Consider the following 22,917-nt stretch of genomic DNA (forward strand, 5'->3'; position numbering starts at 1 on the left):
GCATCCATCCTAGAGTTAAACCTCACCCAGCCTCTTAGACCAGGCCATGCTACAAAGACCTGGAGGTCGGACCTCGTGACACTAAACCTCACCTCTGCTGTCACTGTTTGGTTTGAGTCGGTGTCTGCCCTCTGAAGGGAAAAACAGCAATGCATTGTTCGGTTTACAGAAAGGGTCACTTGCTGTCAGCTGCCATAGTTGAGGTCCCACACAACTCCAGGGCAAGGAAGTGAGAGGGAAAGATCATCACGATCCCCTGCCTCCCTGGTCATCCACTGTTCCACACATTATCCTCTGGCAGGTGAAGAGCAGCTGGTCATTACAATTAGATCATGACCAAAAAAAAAAAAACACCATCTGAACTGTTTCTTATGCTTTGCTGTGGTCCTCAGTAACTGTCCATCTGTCTCATAAAGACTAATAAGACTGTGCTTGGCACATCAAGCCACTTCTATTCTGTAAACTAAATAGCTGCACAATACGGTAGTACAAACTCTGCTCATCTCCCTGCATCTAGATACGTAGTACACTGTGTGTACACTGGTCTGGAGTTTCCAACTCCAAAGCATATAAACGTGAATGTTCATTGGATTGAATAATTTTTAGGTGATATGTATTTGTGTAATGAGGGAGGGTGTGGCAACAGTGAATAACACCTTATATCAAGGTGCGCATAATTATTAGCCAGCTTCATGACCTCAGGTACAATGGACCAAAAAATATGTTTAACTGACACTGAAAAGTCATAAATTGTAAAATGCCTTTCAGACAGATGCAACACTCTGAAATAGCTAAACAGATGAGGCGTGACCACCAGACACTCAAAGTTTTGTTGCGAATAGTCAACTGGGGTGCAAAAAATGCACGGAGAAGAAAATATGAAAATTTACTGCAAAAGACTTTAGAATAATTAAATGTGAATCTACCAGGAACCCATTATCCTTCTGTGCCATCATATTCCAGAACTGCAAGCTACCTGGAGTGTCCAGAAGTACAAGGTGTAAAGTGCTCAGAGACGTGGCCAAGGTCAAGAAGGCTGAAAGAAGACCACCACTGAATAAGAGTCATATTGAAGCATATATATTGGGCAAAGAAATACCTGAAGACAGATTTTTCAAAGGTTTTATGGACAGATGAAATGGTTCCTGCTTCAGCGAAAGTTGATCGTGAACCGATCAAGAAACTGATAGACTGCATGGATGGAAGGCTCATGGCAGTTGTTGAAAAGAAGGGTGGCTATATCGGTCACTGAATATTTTTGAAAGGCCAGAAATGTTATTTAATTTTCATTTTGTGTCACTTATTTGTTGCACTTACTCAAAAAATTTAGAATAAACAAGTGAGTAAGAATAAATCAAGGACTGTCCCGGAGAGTCCTACCCAATTTTCCAGCCTATCTTTAAAGTGTTCTATGATCTACAGTGTCAAATACTGCACTGAGATCTAATAGAACCAGAACTGTTATTTTATCAGAATCAGTATTCAGGCATATATCCTTTAAAACTTTAATCCGGGCCGTTTCAGTACTGTGGTGAGGTTACCATATAGCCCAGATTATATTAGTCATAAACACTGTATATATAGTGAGTTCTGTCTGTATCACAAGCAATACCAACAGCCCAGGGACAATTGAAAATGTGTATATTCACTTCGAGATTAAAAGTGATTCTGAATGCATATACGCCTATAGCTAGATAGCTGGCTTCTACGTAACATGGGGCTGGTAAATCCTGAGGTCACAGCCAGAGGGCACATGAGACATGTCATTGTGAGGTTCAGGTTTAGGACAGTAAGGTGAGTCAATAGAGGGCTGTCCAATGTCTAAAGCAGCCTGTGTTACTAGGTTGTATGAGTAGTTCCTGATTTGTGTTCCTGAATGTTGAAAAGACATTACATGAGGAGCAGAGGTGGAATGTTCTGGAGGGTACTGGATGTAGTTTCCATGCGGAGCAGTGATGTATGAATCTGTGCAGGGTAAAACGCTGTCCTTGTTTCCTGTATTGTTTTCCAGTTCAACTTCTCCGGCCTGCTGTAGGTCACCCACTGTATCAATCTTACTGGGATCACATCGATCCATATCGAGGATTTGGCAACCATGGCCGTCCTGGAAAACAGGTCAAGAAAAACACTTGCACAAGGTTCAAGCTATATGCAAAAAAAATTAAGAATAGGCTGAGGACCTACCCGTTCTGTCAACCATTTGTCATTCCACGCTGGCTTTGGAATTTTAGGATACAGCTTATTTCTTATACTATGGAGATGAAGGAAGTAATGCTTGATATAAGTTTCAAAGGGACCTGTTAAAAACAGTGCTTAATGGAGTGGCCACTGTCTATGTAGAGGCACCTAACTCCATAATATGTATAATAATACATTGTCCAATCAGACATGGTAAACCTGTTCTTACCAGTTCCAGTTTCTGTAGCATACGACGGTGACCAGCGTGAGGAGACAGGCGAAAGAACCCAAGCAAATGACCATCACTGTGATCAACTGGTCAACTGACAAATAGACTCCTAGAGTTATCGATTTTTACAAAGCAGCATCATTACAAATACACATCAGCTGAATAAATCAGGACTTACTTGGCGGCTCAATCTTTTTATAGTACGGTGATGATTCTCCTCCCTCTCCTACTGATGTTAGGGCCTTCAGTGTGAATGTGTATGAGCCGGAGGTAAGACCTGTCAAGTTCTTGGCCTTGGGCTCGTCTGGTCACCACAGCACACAATAAAAACATGAAAAAAAAATTAAAATAGAAAGCATAGCCAGATATGATAGAATTGAATCAATTTCGTATACAATAACGCAGTGTTTCATACCTGGCGAGACATGGACAGCTTTCACACTGGCAGGATCTAAGCTATTGAAGTAGTATATGACATAACTACGAAGGAACGATGTCTGATTCTCTAAGGGAATACCAGTCCATGAGATCTGAACTGTGTCTGAACCGTACTGATGTACGTCCAAGTCCTTAATCTGGACCTCTGGAACTGATAAACAAAGATAGAAGAGATGGGTCAAATCCTATAGCAGGAGGAAAGTGACTGAAGAATGTTCTAGAATTACTAGAAGAGTGGACTCTTACGGCACTCTTTCACATAGCCCTCCCTCCTCTCTAATAGCTCTGGGGCCCCTGGAGTACAGCCGTAGATAGAGAATGTGTACCTCACACATTCTTCAAAACTAACTGGGAGAGAGAAACCAGAACAAGAGTGAGACCATTCACACAATTTCTCTCTAAACGAAACTCCAACAATATTGCAAATATAAAAAGCCTCATCTTGTGAAATCTGTGATTTCGACATGATATATCCTTAATGGATCGATAAGGATTTCTGTTCTTACCTGACTGGACTCTGGCCCTGGTTATACCCGTTGGTACCTTCAGCCACTGTGGTCTGCATTCTTTGTATGTGGGACACCAGTCTACCACGTAGCCACACCTAGCGTCGGGGCTGGCGGACCATACCAGGTCAAATGCCCCATCACTGCCGACGACATTCTCAGCGCTCCTCATTGGCTTAGAGAGCCTGGGAATAGTAATGGCCGTGGGAGGGGACCTGCCGGCCGAGTTTCGGGCTGTAACTGTGACCCTATGCCTCTCACTGGTGAATTGATCACTGAGGGGAAAGTAATGCCGAGTTGGAATGACAGTGGCATTCTGTCTTCCCCAGGTCACCTCGTAGTCCAAGATATGCCCATGACTCTGGTTCGCTGAAAGTGGCTGTAGAGAAACGATGCATTTGATATAAATCATGTCTAATTAAAGACTTGATCCTCAGATATAGCACGCTCATGAGCACATATCTTAGGCTATAATACTGCACATACTGTCATTTTCAAATCTTACTTTCCAAAGTACAACGGTTTGGTTCCCCTCAATCTGCATCCAGACATCTAATTTTTCAGGAACTGGGACAAAAAGGACAAACAATGACATCATCAAATTTGTGAATCTATGTGTCCTCACATACACTGTATTATCCATGGGACTGGATACTCACTGTCCTCGTTGGTTTGAAAGGTACTACCTCTGCTCCAGTCACCCCATTTCCAGAAGTGCTGTTTTAATCCACAACGCACATGCACTGTGTACGTCTGCGCTGGGGCTAGGTCAGTTAAAATCACTGACCCAATGCCATTTCCAGAATGTTTCCTCTGTAAACAGTACAGAGGCAATAGTATAAATGGCTTCGGAGTTTGTGAATGGGTGACCTGCTCTAATGTGCGTTCGGGTCCCGCTGTAACTCACCATGTCTATTTGCCCATTGTTCTCCAGCTGTACTTCGCAAATCATCAGTAGGTTGTTGTACTGATTTATTTCCCACCGCCACTGGACGCTGGCATTTCTAGCATTCACATTTAATGCCTCCAACTCCACAGGAGCTAATAAATGCACTGGAAAGTAGAATCACATGACATTCAATAGACTTGTAAATCTATAGGCTGAGAGTAAGCAACTGATTTCAAAACAGTCGTTTCTACCACACAGCCGCACCTCTTTTCTTTAAATCTGCTCTGTCTATGAGCTTCAGTGTGCCAAGGGGGTTTTCGGCAGTCAATGTCCAATTCTTCTCCCCCTGATCCACTCTCACTGTTTGTTTGCAGTTTGTCATCGTGTCATGTGGACAAGCTCTGAAAAGTATATGGACAGAGAGCGTCACCTCCAGTGACAAATGAACAGAGACAGCTTTTTGTCAACGCCTTTGTCTCATATAAGCTACAAGAATTTGCCGCTGTAATTTTATTTAATTCAGGCGGTATTGCACTTCACCTTCCGTTCAGATGATACTGAGTCTGCCTCTTTTTAGTCAAGTAGGTGAGCCTCCCTTTGTCCCAGTGACACACCACTGACTCCAAGTCACGGGTCTCACATATAAGGTTCCTGTCATCGGGGGGATCTGCAGAGGAGAGGAGCTCTATCATTATTCATTATTAAGTTAATACCACATATTTGTACAAGGTTCCTTATCTTTGACGAATAACACTTGAAGAATGTAGATTGTTAAGCAGGAGTCTTACAAGACGTTTATACTTACATCCCACATAAACACAGGTGCCATAAGTAGCTAAATTACAGTTGACATTGATGCAGTTGGGCGGAGAAGGAGTGCGCATGTGTACAACCATGGCATAGCTCTGCTCACTGATGTTGATGGTTTTCATTGGAGTGTTGTTGTAATGCATGAATTTAAGACTCTCCCCTGGCCCAAGAATACAGCAGAAGGTGAGGTTGCTATCAACTTGAACCACTTTGTTTTTTGGGTAAACCTCTGGCGTTGATGGTTTCATCCCTGAGGAAAATAAAAAGGTTATGGATGTGAATGACCAACATTGTGTATGTGTTTGTGTGTGTGTGTTTGTGTGAGGAAAATAATTAACAAAAATATGGGCCAATCCATGAAACCGATGGCTCATCGAAATCTAATACTATACATTAAAAATACTTTTTACCATGACTGGAATTTACATACAGGCCAATTTACATTACATTGCATCAGTTGGGCCTGTACAACCATTCAAGATGTGGCTACTTCGCGGCATTATATCTGATGTAAATTTGCAAAAAAGGTGGGAAAATAATAAAAATACACAATGCTAACAAATACTATATGGTTTCTCCAGTGAACTGCAGAAACCCAAAAAACTGTTTTCAAGCTGGTACAACTCCATTTGGGGCCTCTTAATGGGTCACATTGACTCTATGGGGGTTGAGGAACGATTACTGATTTCTGTCCTAGGGTTACTCTGATATTTTGTGTTTCAAGTGAGCCCCTAAAAAGGGTATCATATTAATGTGGTGTTTTTATGATCATGACGAGTACCTGTTTGAAAGACATGTTATTAATAACCACTATGTTCTAATTTATTTTTTATTTCAGATTGCTATCCCTCAACAGGTTAAAGGGATGGATACAGCTAAACGGTGCCAACCAGCCAACCAGCTTCCCTTCCTCCATTCTATTGAATAACATGGAAGATTTTTTTTTTTACATGAACATTTGAGGACAAAACATTTAAAAACATGTAATTACAATTATTGAATTGTTTGAAGGTCCTTAACATGGTTGAAGACAAGGAAATGCTGATTAAAATAGGGCTTTGATATTTCTGAGATGGAAAATATGTTTTACTGTAGGTTAATGTGTTTTTTGTTGTGGCGTGTTCCAAGTATTTACATGTATTGGTTCAAAAGCTAAACATCTCCTGCAAATCCAAATCGTACAGCCAGAAGAGGACTGGTCACCCCTCTGAGCCTGGGTCCTCTCTAGGTTTCTTCCTAAAATTCAGCCTTCTTAGGGAGTTTTTCCTAGCCACAGAAATTCAACACTACTGTTGTTTGCTCCTTGGGGTTTAAAGCCAGGTGTCTCTGTAAAGCACTTTGTGACAACTGCTGTTGTAAAAAGGGCTTTATAAATACATTTGATGATTACAAGTTTCGTGGAAGGACCCATATTAACACTAACCAGTATTGGTCTGAAGGGGGCTCCATTGACTAGTGTATGTCTGATATCGAGAGCGGAGTCTGACTGAGTGGGAGGCGCATTCCAGAGGTAAAACAGAGGTCCAACTCCAATGATGTTTACTGTAGACTTGGTCTGATGTCACATCAACAGCTTCCTAAAGACACATAACAACAACAAAAAATGATTTGCTTACTACTACAGTGAACTCCAAACATATATTTTTTCCCACGGCAATTTTGATTTTAAAAGATATGGTGACTTTAAGGTTAAAGGGCAAAAGTCAGTTTGAATTTGACATTTTTTTCATATACTGGATTAACCATTCAGACATTATGGAATGTTTTGTACGCAGTCCCATTTTAGGATGGCAAATTATTTGGGGACAACTGCATTCACAGCTGTATTTTATTAGACAGGGGTATTTGTTTGCTTCATTAGTGCATGCAAAAATAAATAAATAAGAGCTGTCAATGTCGGGTCTTGATTCCAGGCTTTGCATGTTTTTGGAGTCTGTGGCTGGTGTCTTAACAACATGAGGACCAAAGAAGAGTTTATGCATGTCCAGAGGGGTATACTACGAAGCGAGGTAACTGTCTTACCGAGGTAACTTCTGGAGTAATTTGGTGTAAAATCCCGATTAACCCGTACTACGAAAGATGAATACGTTTTACCGGAGGTATGCTGTCATGGCAACTTAGGCTGCATCTCTAAACTACTCAGAGCACGTTATCTTCATGGTTAACTCGATGTTACCGAACATAAGCACCGCCCTTTCTCCCACAAAAAGGCAGGCACGTTTGGAAGACCCAATCGTCATTGTCGAACGGATTGTGAGAGGCTGATGATATTCTCTAATAAAGATCCTCATCTGACGGAATTCCGTATATTTTCCGTATTCTAAGGCCAGACGTCTCTAATGCCACTCGCCGGAGTAATGCGCTCATGTTAAACAGTGTGTTGTGCTTTGCGATGTTTTTCCACTGGACATTTCGAAATGTAGGTAATGCTGAACATTTGAGCAAGAATACTGTAGGCCATATCTGGGCAGGATACAACCCCCGGGCCGGATCCGGTCCGTTGAGTCATTCTTTCCGGGCCGTGATACATCCAAAACTCAAATAATACTAAATAATAAAATACCTGACGAGGTCCGCAGATTACGTTACTTTATTTACTGTGGCATTTTTTATTTATTTTTTTCAAATTAAAAGTCCCGTGGCACTCCCAGTAATAAGTACAGCGGTATCATACTGTCTGTTCAAAATACCTTTACGTTGAAACAAGGTATTTGCGTTGCTATGATACGTAGGGACCAGCACCACAATCCACGCGCGGAAGTTATTTGTACGCAACTGATAACTAGCGATCTCTGGAAATTAGCCTGAGAAAAGTTGATAACGAAAGCAGGGTATTTAAAAAAACCATTGACAGAAAAATATGTATTTGCAGATTTCGCAGGTAAAGCAACTTGCTTAATATGTTAAGCTAACGTCACAGTTTTTAAAGAGTACAATTTGCAGAGGCACTTCCAGAGCAAGCATGCAGCGAAATACAAAAACTGTCCAAGCGCAGATGCAGCCTCACTGATGAAAATGTTGCAGAACACTACTTCAACAGAAATGACTCCTGACTTCACCTCACTTGTCAACGCTCATATGAGGGTCTCCTGTTTATATTGAGTGAGTAGCACTAAAGGTTGATTTCTTGGGTCTGGGCTGCTGGAATCGCTTTCGTTAAAAACACGTCGTACAAAAAATATACTGTATGAAGTTAGATGACGGCAATTATACCAACATTTGCTTTGAGTGCAAATCTTCAGAAGTGATTTCATAGACTTATGTCTGCCCTAATAACTATTATACCTATAACTGTTATACACTATACCTTATGTAATGTAGCTTACTCTGTTGAGTTAAAAGTTAAGTTTTAAGGCAAATATGTGTTGCAACATTTCTGTTGAGTAATAAGGGTTAACCCTAAAAAGGGATTCTTTTAGGCCTTTGCCTGCCAGTTGTAAAAGAAAATAATGAAAAAAACGTTGTTAAAGTAAATTAAGTTCAATGATGAAAACGGTGTTGCGTGGAAAATAAATATGCATACATATAATATGCAAGTTAACAGAGTTAGCTATGTTGTGTGTTTTTTAGGCATGTTGGTTAATAAAGTAATCTGGCCCACGATGATCTCTCTTTTTAGTGTGGCCCCCCAGTGAAAAATATTGCCCACCCCTGCTGAGGCTATGCCGTGCAGTTCGCAAGGTGGTAGCTCCATGGAGCCAAATTGAGCTCAAATGTATTCACTGTAAGAAAATAAAAACTTAAATATTTCAAAGTATGAAACAACCTAATTCAATCGTATGAAAAAAATTGATTCAAGCGTGGAAAAAGTGTGTGCTAAAATCATGGTTTATCGCGTCCGATCTGAAAATGACTTCGTTCAAACACGTTTTTCCCACGTTCGCTTCTTACGATTACAATTTCTTCTTTCACATATTTAGGTACACTTTTTGACTTGTCCTTAAATCTCAATCATACTACAAATAAAAGAAGAGTCTGGAAGCCAAAATAGAGAACATATGACAAAAACACTGCTCTCACGAATTTATTCTGTCGGCAATACGCTGCCAACAAGCCTCCCTGTCTTTTTTGGCCGCCACGGTGTTAGATTTAACCGTTAACCTTACTTTAAGCTCCTCTTGCCTTTTCAATATAAACATGCATTTTTCCGGGAAACGAGCCATTGCGCAAAAACTCAGCTTGCGTTGCCGAACGCGCCCCTTTTAGGCGAACGCGCACAAACTCCAATAAGTTAACACCGAGTCAACTAACAAACATCTAAATCATTGTCGTAGTACCGTTTAACAACACTTTAGGCAATCAGAGTACTGTTTAGGAGGTATGTATGGAAATGTCAGCCACTACCATTTGCATAAGACTTCACCAGTTGAAATACATAGGCTGGACTGCTATGTGCAAAAACACTAGTTTGTCTCGTAAATATCCTGAAAAAATCCTACAAAACATATTGTGGACAAACTAGATAAACATGAAGATTTACCAGAGTGATGGAAATGGAGTGTGAAGAAAAGACACTGCCATACAACCTTATCTGTGAAATATGGAGTGGAATGTTGTTCATTGGCCCAGTGAATCACCGATCTGAATCCAAATGTCCAAATGAAATCCATATATGACCAAAAACTAAACATGACTACTTCATTGTACATAATGTGGACCTGTCCAAATGCTTTTGTTGTCATAAAATCACGGGGTTAATTGCGTTCTCTATAGTTCACCTGATATGGATGAAAACCTTTCAAATTAAAGATGAAAGTCTGTACATGATCAAAATTGTCAAATGTACCATTTCAAATCCAAAGTGTTAGAATACAGTATCTAATAATCTTGAAATATCCTCCAAACTGTAATGAAGTCCATGCCAGAATATCAATCGTTGACTTAAGCACGTACCCTGTGCACATATTTCATACTGTCAGTTAAGAGAACCTCCACGTCATAAATGAGTTTATCAGGACCTCTCCGGGAAAATGGATCATCTTCCCATGTTACAGATATCCGTTGCTCTGAAAGGCTATAATCCACTTTAACATCCTGAGGTCCCTGCAGGACACCTGAAGCAACACAGAAAGAGTGAGAATATAGTCTGTCATGTGTAATGTAAGACACAGTATAAACATACAAACACAAAAATGGATCATGTTTCAGACTTACCATCTTGACATACTTGTTCGTGGATAATTAAGAGAAACAGTGAAGCCCATAGAAGGAAATGCAACATGATTACACTCCTATAACATGTTCTGGTGAGGTGTTGGTTTGTCAGCATCAGTTGTCTCTGGTTGGGGTAGCTGTGTGATATAAGTACTATAAGTTCCAAATTCTTAAAATGAAAGTGAAAGTAGCGAGTAGCAAGACAAACTTAAGTGCGTCTTAAGTCTGGGAATTGGCTGGTTTTTAATAGATTGCTACGGGTGTTTTTTCCTGTAAAAAATTAGGGGAAAAATGCTAAGGGGATGGTTTTGGCAAGGTTAATTTCCTGTGAACAGCTACTTTCTTTCTGGTAAGCAGATTAGTAACAATATTATGCAACATATGAGAACCGCCCTGAATCGTAGGGTCAGACTGCTTCTATAAGAAAAACTGAACTACACAGCTATTTATCCAGTAGTCACATTTACTCCCAAATTAAGATCAGGCACTGTCAAAATGTTTGACTCTAAAATGACTACATCCAATGGGGATAGAAAGTCCAAAGACCAACTGCTTTTATTCTGAACTAATCAACAGATCACAGATGGAAGCTAATTAGCTTGACCTGGTTTTCTAGAGAGGTGGTTGGTTATACCTCGGCAAGTTGGCAATTGCAATTGTAAGGGTGTGTTACTGTATCAATTGTAATTAATTGTTTTCATTCAGATATTGTGGGTTATTGTGTGTAAATACAGCCAGAAAAAGTATGATTTTATGGGTTTTTATTTCTGGTTGTAAGGCCACAAAAGTTTTGAAAGGTGAAAGTTTTTGACTTTCTATACCCAATGTAAGTCACATCCCTTACAGGTACACTTCTGCAGTTCAGAATTTCAAGTTTATGGTCACATGATATACTGTAAAAAATATAACCTAAGAAAACCATTAAGAAACTTCATAAATATTCCAGGTTTTAATGAACCCCTACCTGGTTTAGGATGAATAATGGTTTTGGACAATCCATCAACTCTACACCAAAATAAGATATTTATATATTTACACAGCTACATGCACTGACATAGAGATGAGTGGTTGATTTATGTTTTTATTATCAATGCATCCCTTTGACAAGATTTATTTTAACGACCCATATAATGCCAAAAACATAAAGGACTCCATACAAGGAAAAATTGGGCAAAACAAACAGACTTATATACAGCTTCTTGAAAATATTTTCTCTTAAGGAAAAAATAAATAACACTTATCTTTGACTGTCTGTTTCTGAACGGTCCAAGTACATAATAAAGTTTTATGTTTTACAACCCCATACAGTGTTTGAGATAAGCTCAGCATAAGTCCACTTACAGGTTAAGAATATGGTGTTCATTTTTTACACTCAAAATGTCAAAATGTACACAAAAGTTCAATATTTCAGTTATACCTTCCTGTTTTCCAACTGCTGGAGAACAATTAACATTAATGTCAGTTTGGCTTTTTGGTCCCCAACAGAAAGTTGTACAGTTATGTTCCTAAATCATTTACTGAATTTAATATCTATTGGAAACATATGTATTATGTTAAAACCTGCTATGAAATGTAGAGTTGACCACTATTTTGAAATTTGCAGTTAGTTGAAAAGCTGAACCAAGGCCTATTTATATGCAAAAGTGCTAAATAACATTTTATAAAGGAATAGTTGAAAGACAAATATTGCCATTTCTTAAATATTGCCATATCTTTTTCACTTATAGTAATAATCCAAAATGAACATTGTTTGCTGAAACTAAAGATTTCTCCACTTGCAGAGGTCTTTTGAACAATTTGCATTTATACAGTGGAATATTTTCCTCAGTAACTTAAGTAACATTAATTACTCAGTGCAATTGCAGTGCACTTTATTCAATTCTCTCTTCACCAGCCCATTGTTCTAACCACTCATTTCAGGCCATTGTTCTAACCACTCATTTCAGGCCATTGTTCTAATCACTAATTTCAGGCCATTTTAAATGGTACACCTAAACATTTTCATACTAATCTTAAGTGTATGTTGTTAAATGATTTGGCACAGCGGTGTAGCAAGTACCATTGTCACTTCTCGTGGTAGATTAGAAATTACCTAACAGTAATCACCACTTAGTAATTGAACAATACATTTACAGCTCATTCCCCAAATCAGCCAAGCTCCACCACTGCATTCTAAAATCAAGCAGCTTCTTCTAGAAGTCTCTTGTCTAAAACAGATTGCGAAGACAGATGGCCTTGACAGTGGTTGCTTATTATTTTACAATCTTTTTGCTCCATTAGTCCATCTAAAATAACAATATAAAATGAGAAATAACTAAATGGTTCTTATCAGAACTGACAACAAATATAAGAATGTAATTTCAGCTGCCTACACAAAAAAAAAAATAGCTGAAATACAGTCATGTGAAAAAGTTCACTGCCCCAATAATTTCCCCCCCATATTTGGACATGGGAATCTTATACAGCTACTGACAAATAAACTGCATGTAGCCGTTTCTTGTAACTGTCCATCAGGTCTCTTACAGTTGACTAAGAGGAATTTTCCCCCAGTATTGATTGCAGTCCTGCTTGTGTCATGTTCAATGGATTTTTGCATGCATGGTCCAAATCAAGCTCCCCATAGCATTCGATAGGATTGAGATCTGGGCTTTCACTCAGTCATTCCATAACCCTTAATTTCTTATTTTCTAGCCCTTCTGTTGCAGCTTAGCTTGTGAGTTAGGGGGCATTGACCTGTTTCAAGATCCATGTTTTGGTTTTTGTTGTCTGGCAAGTCAGTTATTAATTAAAATAATTTTTTGAGCTTGGAGGCTTCTTCCTTCCAGATCTGTTTAGAGATTTCTATTAGCATCTTTTGGTCTGGTTTTGGGCATCCTAGATTCCCTGTGGTATGGCATTTTCGCAATTTGTAGGTTATCCATCTGACAGTGTAATAATGTACTTCGAATTGCTTGTAAATGGCTTTGTAACCCATCCCAGACTTAAAGGCATCAATAATGTTCTTCTGAGGACCTTGGATTTCTTTTTTAAATCTTGGCATGAATGTGTTACCAGACACACTGGTAAAGACTAAACCAGACAACATCATGGAAGATTGATACTTCCCAAATTACTCTCTTATGATTCTTTAAATCATTTACACCTGTTTTGGTGCACATTATTCTAATTTTTGTGATTTTATGTGATGGTAAAAGTAGGGATGTACTAACTTGTTCCAGATAGGTTAATAGCATTTATTTTTATTTTTTTCCATAAATGGTTTCGAAGTTGATTTTTGTGTGATTTGTTAAATTTGATTACCTCAATGAATTTAGCTCAAATATCAATGTGTCCAAAAAAGGGGGGTGTACATATTTTTTCACATGATTGTAGCACAACCCCAATGTAAATGTGGGCTCACAATTGTCAGGCATCCTTCATAGCAAAAATGACTATTACCACAAAATATTGAAATGTTTCAAGACAGTTGGTAACATTTTAAAAACATGTAGGTAAATGTCTGGTTTAGAAGGGGCTGTAGTTGAAACTGTTTTCAAAGGAAATTATTATTCACACTGGACATGTTTAAGCAGACAGGACCCAACTTGATCTCTACAGATGCTTACTCCAGTTTAAATATTACTCAGTTATAGTGGAATGTAGGCATGAGGCAACCAGACAGCGTTAGGAAAGTCAACGAACAAGAATAAAAACATCTGAGTATGGCACTGACAAAAAACAAAAACAGACAGATTAATGGCACTGACAAAATTTAAAACTGACAATGGAAATCCAAAAAATTGGCACCCTGACAGCAGAATGTGAACTGACGTCTGGCCTTTACTAAAAAGGCAACTCTCCTTGGCCATCAAATAGCCACTGTTTTCATGATCCATGTGTGTTTAGATATAAGTACATACAATCGTACCGTAAACTCACATACATGTGTCCTTCTTCCACCTAACGAGTACCAATATCTTGTTCAAACCCTGTGCTTTAATTCAGGGTCACATTACCACGTTATAACCAAAAACAAGAACTACAATTATAGACGCAGTTTCATGACTGACTGCTAATACCGCCTAGGTGCTGAAACAAAGGCAGATGCTCAATAGTAATCATTTGGTACATTTTATGTGTACAATGTATTCTTCCTCTCTTGACAGAAATGCTTAAAAATGCAAAAACAACAGCCAAACAAAAAACTTAAATACAACACCACCAAGCAGGAGGTAGGAGGAATGTTTCCACATTAACACATGCCAACAAAACACTAACACAAAAACCTAACTGTGTCAGTGATTGATGCTTGTCAGGCTTTTTGTCTTCATTAAACAGAGCAATACCAAAAAGCCTATTCTTCTGTGTTCAGGCATCTGGATATTCACAATGCCATATTCCTCCCTCCAGGTGCAGGGGTTTTATGTCAGTTATGCAGAGGAAACCTTCATTTAGTGGTTCAGTCAAAAGAAATGTATGCACTTTGGGAAAAGCTGAGTTACAAACAGCATGCTGTGCACTCTCATAGCAGTGGTTGGGAATGATTGCAGTGAATCATAAAAACTACAGAGAAATCCGTCCCAAGTTAAGGACCAGTAAGTTGTTGATTGGGGTTAAAGTTCAGGTGGTGAGGAATTTCCCAATAAGGACTGTAATCAGATAAAAAAAAAGATATTTGTTCAGTGTAATTCACCCATCATAACTCAAATTCAATAGGAAGAACAACACCTTCCCTTCTCGTGACTCCATTCTCTATTCTCTCCATCTGTGTCTACTTCCCAGGAGGACATACAGTGCCCTCTGGATTGGCGGTTAGGAGGTTGAGGAGGTGGAAGGTCACTCGGGTCAGGGCTGTCTCACAAGTAGGAGGTCAGGGTAGACTCCCAAATCAGGTGTCAGGGTTAACAGAAGGTTTACGGGTCCAAAGTTCAGTGGGTTGGGGGGGATTACAAAAGCTTCAGAGGGTTGGGGGATAACTAAAGCTTCAGTGGGTTGGGGGATAACTAAAGCTTCAGTGGGTTGGGGGGATAACTAAAGCTTCATTGGGTTGGGGGATAACTAAAGCTTCAGTGGGTTGGGGGATAACTAAAGCTTCAGTGGGTTGGGGGATAACTAAAGCTTCAGTGGGTTGGGGGATAACTAAAGCTTCAGTGGGTTGGGGGATAACTAAAGCTTCAGTGGGTTGGGGGATAACTAAAGCTTCAGTGGGTTGGAGATAACTAAAGCTTCAGTGGGTTGGGGGATAACTAAAGGCTTCAGTGGGTTGGGGGATACTAAAGCTTCAGTGGGTTGGGGGATAAACTAAAAGCTTCAGTGGGTTGGGGGATAACTAAAGAGTTTGATTCAGGGATTGCAGCTGGGTATAAAGGTAAACTGACAATCAGTAGGGGGTACTCAGGTTTCAGTGGGATGGCTGGCTGGTCCATTCTTCAGAGGCATGGACAGGATGCCCTCAGCCTCTCCATACATCTGAGGGAAAGATAGAAGTCAATGGAAGAACAGGCAAAGAGCAGTGACTTGTATTAAGAGACCCCGTGTCCACATATGAGGACACTATGTTTTAGGCTTCCTGCACCATGTACTGTTTAAATAACAGTTTTCTACTTTGTTACACATTGGTGACTTTATTGTGTTATGTAGTAAAATAAACCCAATGTCATCATAATTATTTTCAAATAGTACTTCCTGTTCCAAGCCAATGCTTAGATATTTTACTCATCAGGTCATACCAATCCCAAATAGCTAAGAGAAATAAAAAAATGCACACATTATCAAAGCTCAGGTCTTAGGAGGTTAATGAATGTGTGTTTACCGGAATGAATGGCACATCCTGGAAGAGCTCCTGGATGAAGCGGCGGGCAGACAAACGGAACTTGCAGTTGGCCAGCAGGTAGGACACCTCAGAGTACAGACAGATATCATCAAAGGCATAGGGGAACTTCTCCTTGATCCTGTCAAGACAGCACAAGGTGATAGGAACATCGCTTTGTATGAATATTTGCTCTGTTCCTACAAGAACAGACTTGTCAATCTACTGGCAATTAAAGTGAGACAGCTGATAATGTCTCCCTCCAGCAGTCGACATTCACTAGCATTTTATATGTCATTCTGGTTAAGAGCTTCTCCACAAAATGAAATAGCTTTGACAGTGTAATACTCAGCTTCAGTCTCGCTAGCAATTGCTCAATTCTTATTACTATTTCAAGTAGTAAGTTAGTAGATACTAGTAAGCCTATTACTGGCTAATAAGCTGTTAAAACTGCCAGTGGCAAAAGCCATACAATTCATAGATGCAATTTGTGTAAATGTAATAAAAAAAAACAGTCAGTTTAACGACAATGCTAAATGGTTTCTAGCTAATATTCAAACTAGTGGCACAAACAAAGATGTGGCGTTCCACGAGACAACACAACCACAAAGAACATGCACACACACTACATTCAACAGCCGCAGAGCCTGATGTTCTTTCAGATCCATTGCACGTTTAGAGTAGGCAAAATGCAGTGATAATTATTAGTACTATTATGGCAATATTATAATTATGTATGTTTTCAATTTTAAAACAAATATGACAATAAAACAAAAAAAATACATAATTCTTTCAATTCTGTGTTTATGTCTCAATTCCATGTTTATGTCGGGATTCCACGATTCTGTCCGCGTTCTCCGAAACGTGGAATTTATTGGGCCTTATATACACCAAGTCAAGAGGCTCATTTCCTTAAATGTTCTCTCTTATCATTGCAGCACAGGTGACACTCGACTGTCCTCATTCCACCCTCCTGACACTCAGATGATAACACTACTTCTGTGTACCTGGCCTGGATGTCATCCCCAGGGGGGATTATCCTTTGACGGGCTGAGAAGAGTGCCTGACTGGAGCTGTGACTCGTGCCTAATCAGTACAGGTATACCCCGGGCTTAAATTTCGTCCTCAGGAGGTAGGTGCCCATTACAGTCAGCGCTTAAGGAAAAACTGTTAACAGTACGGTGGTTGGACCACTGTGTTAAAGACTAGTGTAAGGTATATCTCAAAAAGGCTGACGAGCTTATCAACGCATGCTAGGCACGTTGACCGAGGTACCAGGGTGACTGGTGGAGGTTTGACGACCTCACCATTGTGTTTGCTCTGGATCCGGCGTTTTCGCCATGCTTGGGGTTTGCTGGGTTTAATTATGGGTAAGTGCGGCAGTAAATCTTTGCCGGTCTCTCGTGTTTACGCTGGACCGGCAGAAATGATGTCTGACGTTTATGGTGTTTGGACATGTGAACAACTGTATCTTTGGGAACTTTTGGGCTTTCCGTCAAATGGCTGTTTTAGTCAGAGACGGCTGCATGGTTTAAGAGTAAAGTTGGATGCCTACGTGCGGGGGTCTTTTCAGAAGTTGCTGGCCGGGAGACGGAAGGTGGATTGGGAGGCCTTTGGTATGTGGATGGAAGAGGCTGATAGGAGGTGTAGGCAGTGTGCTGGGTTTACTGACGCCTGTTTTCTAGCTCTCCCTTCTCAGGTTGTTTCTGGCTGTCCCTCTGACCCGCTTCCACCCTTCCGCAGTGTTCCACCTCGAGGTCGGCGTGGGTTGTGGTGCTAGTAACTAACAACTCCAACACATCCTGCCACCATGGAGCCAGAGAGACAAGGACCATGGAACCCCTTCAGGAGGTCTGGAGGAATGAGATGCACCATCGGGTGCCTGCTGATTTTGAGTATTATCATCATCATACCGATAGTGTGGATTTCCAAACCGCACTGTGATGATCATGGACAGATTGTAAATATGAATAGGAAAGAGACATTTGTACACCATGAGAAGAGGCCCGAACCACAGATACAGACAGGGTCTGATTGATGTTAATCTCTTGTGACATGATGAGCTGCCCCCCGGATGTGGATTGCTATGTGCTGACAAGCCCAGTGTTGAAGGATAATGAGTGGTATTGGACTCACCTGAATACAGGAGGGAACACTATGTTCCCCTCACACCATTTCCCCAACCATGTGAATAGGTGGAGATGTTATGATAATGTTTATTGTACTGTCAACATGTCCAAACCTCTAGGAGTAATCCAGGATAACTGATGTTTCAGTACCAATGGGGGTACCACCCCTTGCAGATCACCCGACTTCCCTAAAGGTAGACCCGCTATGATATGTACCTAAACAGTTGCACGTACTACTGTAGTTCCTACTCCTGCACCACGTCGTTCTGAACCAGGTAGGGTAAGGAGAGCACTGTTAGAGCCAGACAACATAGCCCTTAGGATAATGGTTGACTATGCAAAACACAAGAACATGACTAATTGTTGGATTTGCCAACACATACCCACATCTTCACGGTCCCCTATGTTAACCCCTATCCCATTTTCAGTAGCAGACTGGCAGGCACATGGTTGGGAAGATGTGGCAGCACAAATGATGCTGCCAGATAAGGACTGTTATTCCCCGTCAGCCATTCCTGACCGGCAGAGTGGGGCTAACATGGATTTGGTCTATATGGTGATAGTAGAATGTAATAACCACCGTCGTCCTATGGGGATAAACATCTCCAAATTATTTAGGTTAACCTACACTGAGCAAATAGGAAAAGGTGGCTTAATTGTAAGGATACAGATGATCCTGGTGCAGACAGACGGTCGCACTAAGGAGGATAGAATCAGAACAGGTAGGACCTGTACTCCCTTACCCTCAGGTTTCTCTGTTCATATTGATGCAGTGGTTAACTCTATCCCATGGGAAACATACGTGAACATAGATTCAATGACCATCAATTTGCATGATTGTTCTACTCCCTTGATACCTGAGAAGCTCAGTTTGCGTGATTGTGCCCAGACTTGGCCACCAATACCTGTTTATGAATTGCATAATGTCTGGCTCTGTATTACAGATGCTCCAGGAGTCACACAGAGTTTAGGACAAAGTGATTGTCCCGCCACGACTCAAGCCAACTTCACGGCTCTAGGAGCTTTGCCGGAGCAGGTCTATATAGTCTGTGGTGGGAAGGCATACAGTTGCATCCCTAGAGACGCAGGCGGAGTATGCTACATGGCGTACTTGGTCCCTTTGATTAGGTGGGCTGACCACGGGGAAATGACTGCCTTACATCAATCCCAACCTCGCCATAAGCGAACACTTATACACCTACACCTCACATACACCTCACAGGAAGAGATAATGGCTCTGTCCAAAGTGTTGGAGAAACCCATGAATTTGACAAGTGACACAATTGCAGCAATAGGTATGGAGCTGAGTGAAACCCGTTCAGTTGCTTTACAAAATAGGATGGCATTAGATTTGATTTTGGCTTCCCAGGAGGTGTCTGTAAGGTGGTGGGATCCGAGTGTTGTACATACATTTCAGACGCATCACAAAAGGTAACTGATTTAGTACAAGAAACTAATAAAGGAATAGAGGAACTTAATACAGTTCATGGGTGGGACCCATTCTCAGGGTTATCTTCTATGATTGGTCCCTGGGGGATGACAATATACAAGTTATTGACTACTGCCTTAGCCGCTATTGCCCTATTGTCTGTTTGTGGTATATTTCTGTTTTGTTTAATCAAACTATGTGTTTCTAAATTTACCTCACAGGTAATGGTCCAGGAGCGTGTAAATGAGGATCCAGACATTTCAGATTTGTTCCGTTCTCTAATCAGTAAGGGTAATAATATTGACCGGGTCATGTTGTAAAAGAGTACTGTTTTGTTGCGGTCTACATCCTAATGAGTGAACTGTTTAAGGATTGATACCAAGGTTTGACATGGTATCAAGAGGATGGATTGTTGGGGAAGTTTCTGAAGCCTCATGCATTCTTACTGATTAAAGGACTGAGTCCCATTGTTTAGATAGGCAGAGGAGTGTAAGAGAGGGGAGCTGGTATTTGCATAGGGGGCATCTATTATCTGTCCAGATGCTGTAAGAACTCTTAAAATTGAAGAAGTTACTTATGGCAGGAAGGAGACCTGTCCTTTGTGTGAAGCTTAGGTAAACACAACAGTAAACATTATGGCAGGAAGGATAAGGTGGGGGAGGATAGCATTTGACTTGTGTGATCACTGTAGACATAGTCAGTAAGCTTATTTGTGGACCTTGACATCATCCGCCCTTTCTCTATATTGAAACTAAGAGAAAGGGTGGATGATGTCATGTTCCACAAATAAGCTTACTGACTATGCCCACAGTGATTGGCTGATAGGGGAAGGGTCTCGGTCAGTGAATTCATCATAGCAATAGTGTAGAATATGGGTCATGTTGCCATATTGAAATCAAAATATGAAAATGAAAATTTAGGCTAAGTGTCATTGATTAAACATGAAACCAAGAATGATATATTGACTACTCTAGATATGTTGAGCTAACTGCCAGTCTCTTACATGTCTGGCAGCTCGTGAAGAAATGCGCGTTCATCTTTTGATGGTGCAATAATATGTGCAATTAAGTGTCCCACCACCAACTACACCGGGTGGTCGAGCTGCGGCCATGAAGTCGGTTTTGTTTCTTTGTAGTTGGTGAACATCATGAGGAAACCAAATTATTTATTGCACAATATGGGGTCTCGGGGAAGGCATTTAATGTTTGATGTAATCTTCTACTGACAGATGACTGAGATATATGCAGTTCGTCTGCGCTGCATAGCTGCATTTTCCCTGTGGCCAAGTAGTGTAGAGTTGTCACAACCTTGATGTTATTGGGTTGTTTCTGTTTGTTGGTGTAGTGACTGCATCTCTGACTAGCTCTACTATGATCATAATACCCTTGTGATTATTAAGGTAATATCTTGTTAAAAGTTCAGTATCAATAAATGTTTCTAAAACGTTGAGCTGATTACCAGGCAGATTGCCGGCAGCAGCCCTTTTAGGATTGTTTGTGATTTGGCCTTAGTGACTTAGGGGTCCTCTTGACTAATCCTAACTTTTCCCAGATTTAGGAGCTGGTTTTAGAGCTAAAACGCTTTGTGAAATACTCTTAGACCAAAAATGTCCTTAAGGTAGGACTGACACTGCAATTTCTTTTAAGAGTTACTCCTAAATCAGCAAGTTAGGAGCTACTTTTAGCCTTAAGATATTTTGTGAATATGGCCCCTGATTTATGGACCAGATTATTAAAATGTGTGGGAATTCCTTACGTTAGCAGATTTGTCTCATGTCCTTTGGCCCCCACAGAAGAGCTGAGGTTTACCACCAGACGCAGGACCTCCTTCCTGAGGATAATCCTGCCAGTGGGAGCATCCTCTGGGATGGACTTCACTCCTGACGGGGACAGATTACCATGCAGTTTACTCCATTCTTTCAAAACAACAACAGAAAACACCTTCGCTTGAAGAAAAACATTGAATGAGACAAATCCAACAAACATTTACCCAAAACCAGTTCAGTGCTGCGGGTGCTTCCTGTCGAGCCCTGGGACACGGCGTCACTGCAACCGGAAACTCCTGAAAGTTTGGTTTGGCCCATGACATCCAGGTGGTTTGGCACAGGCGGACTGCACCACTGTGAGAAAGGGGGGTCCTCTGTCAAGTCTGAGGGAGAAAGGTGAATTCAAATCAGTTGTTTAATGGTTGCTGACTACTGATAATATGAGACATAGGGAAGAAAGAGGACATCTGCCGCTGACCTGGGTTGCTAGTGGACGCTGTGAAGCCGAGTACAGAGAGCCCAGTGCAGTAGAGGCAGTTACCATCATTGTGTTCCTGGAGACCTGTCTCTTCTGAACCCAGCAGCTGCTGCTGCTCCGTCCGGCCCACCCCCATCAGCTCAGTGATACTTAGCTGGGAGCGAAGCACTGCATGCCGGGAGTGAGGGCTTGGGCCTGCAGAAAATAAGGGCACAAGCACAGGTCATTCTGTTATTAGTTGTGGTAGCAATTGTACCTTAGCAGTCCTCTTGATTGTGCGAGTTTGCACTTCTTACCGTCTGAGTCTCCAGAAAAAAATTTCTCAGACTTGTCTTCAGAGGGTGGGCTGGTCCTCTTCTGGAAATAGGGTGTTTCTTTTAGCTAGGGTAAAAAATAACATTCCAGTATGAATAATACAGATTTATCCAAATATTCTGGTAGGAGTTTGCAGACACAGCTAAATTCATGAGAGAAAGTCTCCATTCCAGGATAAAGCTCCTGAGCTCAAAAGGGGGTTGCCAATGATTAGGAGTACCTGGAACATGTTGTTGATATCCACAGGCAATGCCAGCCCGATGAAGTCATCAGAGCTGCCGTATGTGGCACTGGACACCATGGACCTCACTGAAGAGGAGCGCTGCAGGGTGCTCTGACTGATGGGGCTCAACAGATCCTCCTTATCCAGTGAGGCAAAACTCAGAGCCTTCAGGAACCTGGAGACAGAGATGCAGCAATCAGGACAGCACGGGAACACATTCATGAGCTTACAACCACGGTTGAGCTTAAAGAGTTGCTAGAATGCTATGTGACCAGGCAGTCCTTCTCAGATGTCTTGCTGGTTTACCTCAGTCAGCGGGCGAAATTGGCTGACCTATTGAGGATTTGTGCAGCTGGCACACAGTCATACAGCTAGACAGTAACTTTGCCCCTGCCCCACCCAGCAGCTCTGACTTGACATTCCATGCACAATCAACAGTCGGTTGGACTCTTTCTGGGACATGAGCCAGGGACACAACGGGTTTGTCCTCCCACATTGTACAGCAGTGGATTACAAGGCTTAAATTACAGATGAGTCACATTTAATACATCAACACAATGGGAGCCAAATTTCCCCCGATTCACAG

At 41.1% G+C, this 22,917-nt stretch overlaps 2 protein-coding genes across 6 annotated transcripts in view; both read right to left on the reverse strand.

Annotated features, from left to right (window-relative positions):
- Window positions 1-1,410: 1,410 nt before the first annotated feature.
- On the reverse strand, window positions 1,411-10,849 carry LOC105014708 (leukemia inhibitory factor receptor). Of its 4 annotated transcripts, none has more exons than XM_010877240.5 (16): window positions 10,205-10,849; window positions 9,944-10,104; window positions 6,474-6,627; window positions 5,046-5,300; window positions 4,781-4,907; window positions 4,505-4,641; window positions 4,259-4,404; window positions 4,011-4,164; window positions 3,857-3,918; window positions 3,352-3,730; window positions 3,092-3,193; window positions 2,823-2,996; window positions 2,586-2,711; window positions 2,408-2,501; window positions 2,185-2,251; window positions 1,411-2,104 (listed from the first exon to the last, which is right to left on the reverse strand). In XM_010877240.5, exons 1-16 carry the CDS (start codon window positions 10,317-10,319, stop codon window positions 1,706-1,708), a joined length of 2,652 nt encoding a protein of 883 aa, XP_010875542.2. In that variant the 5' UTR covers window positions 10,320-10,849; the 3' UTR covers window positions 1,411-1,705. The 4 variants fall into 4 exon arrangements, with proteins under 4 accessions (XP_010875542.2, XP_010875543.2, XP_010875544.2 ...); XM_010877241.5 differs by having other exon boundaries at window positions 9,577-10,104; XM_010877242.5 differs by having other exon boundaries at window positions 9,531-10,104.
- Window positions 10,850-11,272: 423 nt separating this feature from the next.
- LOC105025176 (rapamycin-insensitive companion of mTOR) overlaps window positions 11,273-22,917 on the reverse strand; it is a 30,594-nt gene continuing 18,949 nt past the window's right edge. For both annotated transcript variants that reach the window (XM_034296862.1, XM_020053344.2), the window contains 8 exons: window positions 22,329-22,506; window positions 22,090-22,174; window positions 21,794-21,988; window positions 21,540-21,698; window positions 21,306-21,429; window positions 15,996-16,134; window positions 15,562-15,652; window positions 11,273-14,832 (listed from right to left, as the gene is read on the reverse strand). In XM_034296862.1, coding sequence (XP_034152753.1) covers window positions 15,578-15,652; window positions 15,996-16,134; window positions 21,306-21,429; window positions 21,540-21,698; window positions 21,794-21,988; window positions 22,090-22,174; window positions 22,329-22,506 — 955 coding nt within the window. In that variant the 3' untranslated portion in view covers window positions 11,273-14,832; window positions 15,562-15,577. The remainder of the gene's footprint in view (window positions 14,833-15,561; window positions 15,653-15,995; window positions 16,135-21,305; window positions 21,430-21,539; window positions 21,699-21,793; window positions 21,989-22,089; window positions 22,175-22,328; window positions 22,507-22,917) is intronic.

Source organism: Esox lucius, chromosome 14 (genome assembly GCF_011004845.1).
Source record: "Esox lucius isolate fEsoLuc1 chromosome 14, fEsoLuc1.pri, whole genome shotgun sequence".
Classification (NCBI taxonomy): Eukaryota; Metazoa; Chordata; class Actinopteri; order Esociformes; family Esocidae; genus Esox; species Esox lucius.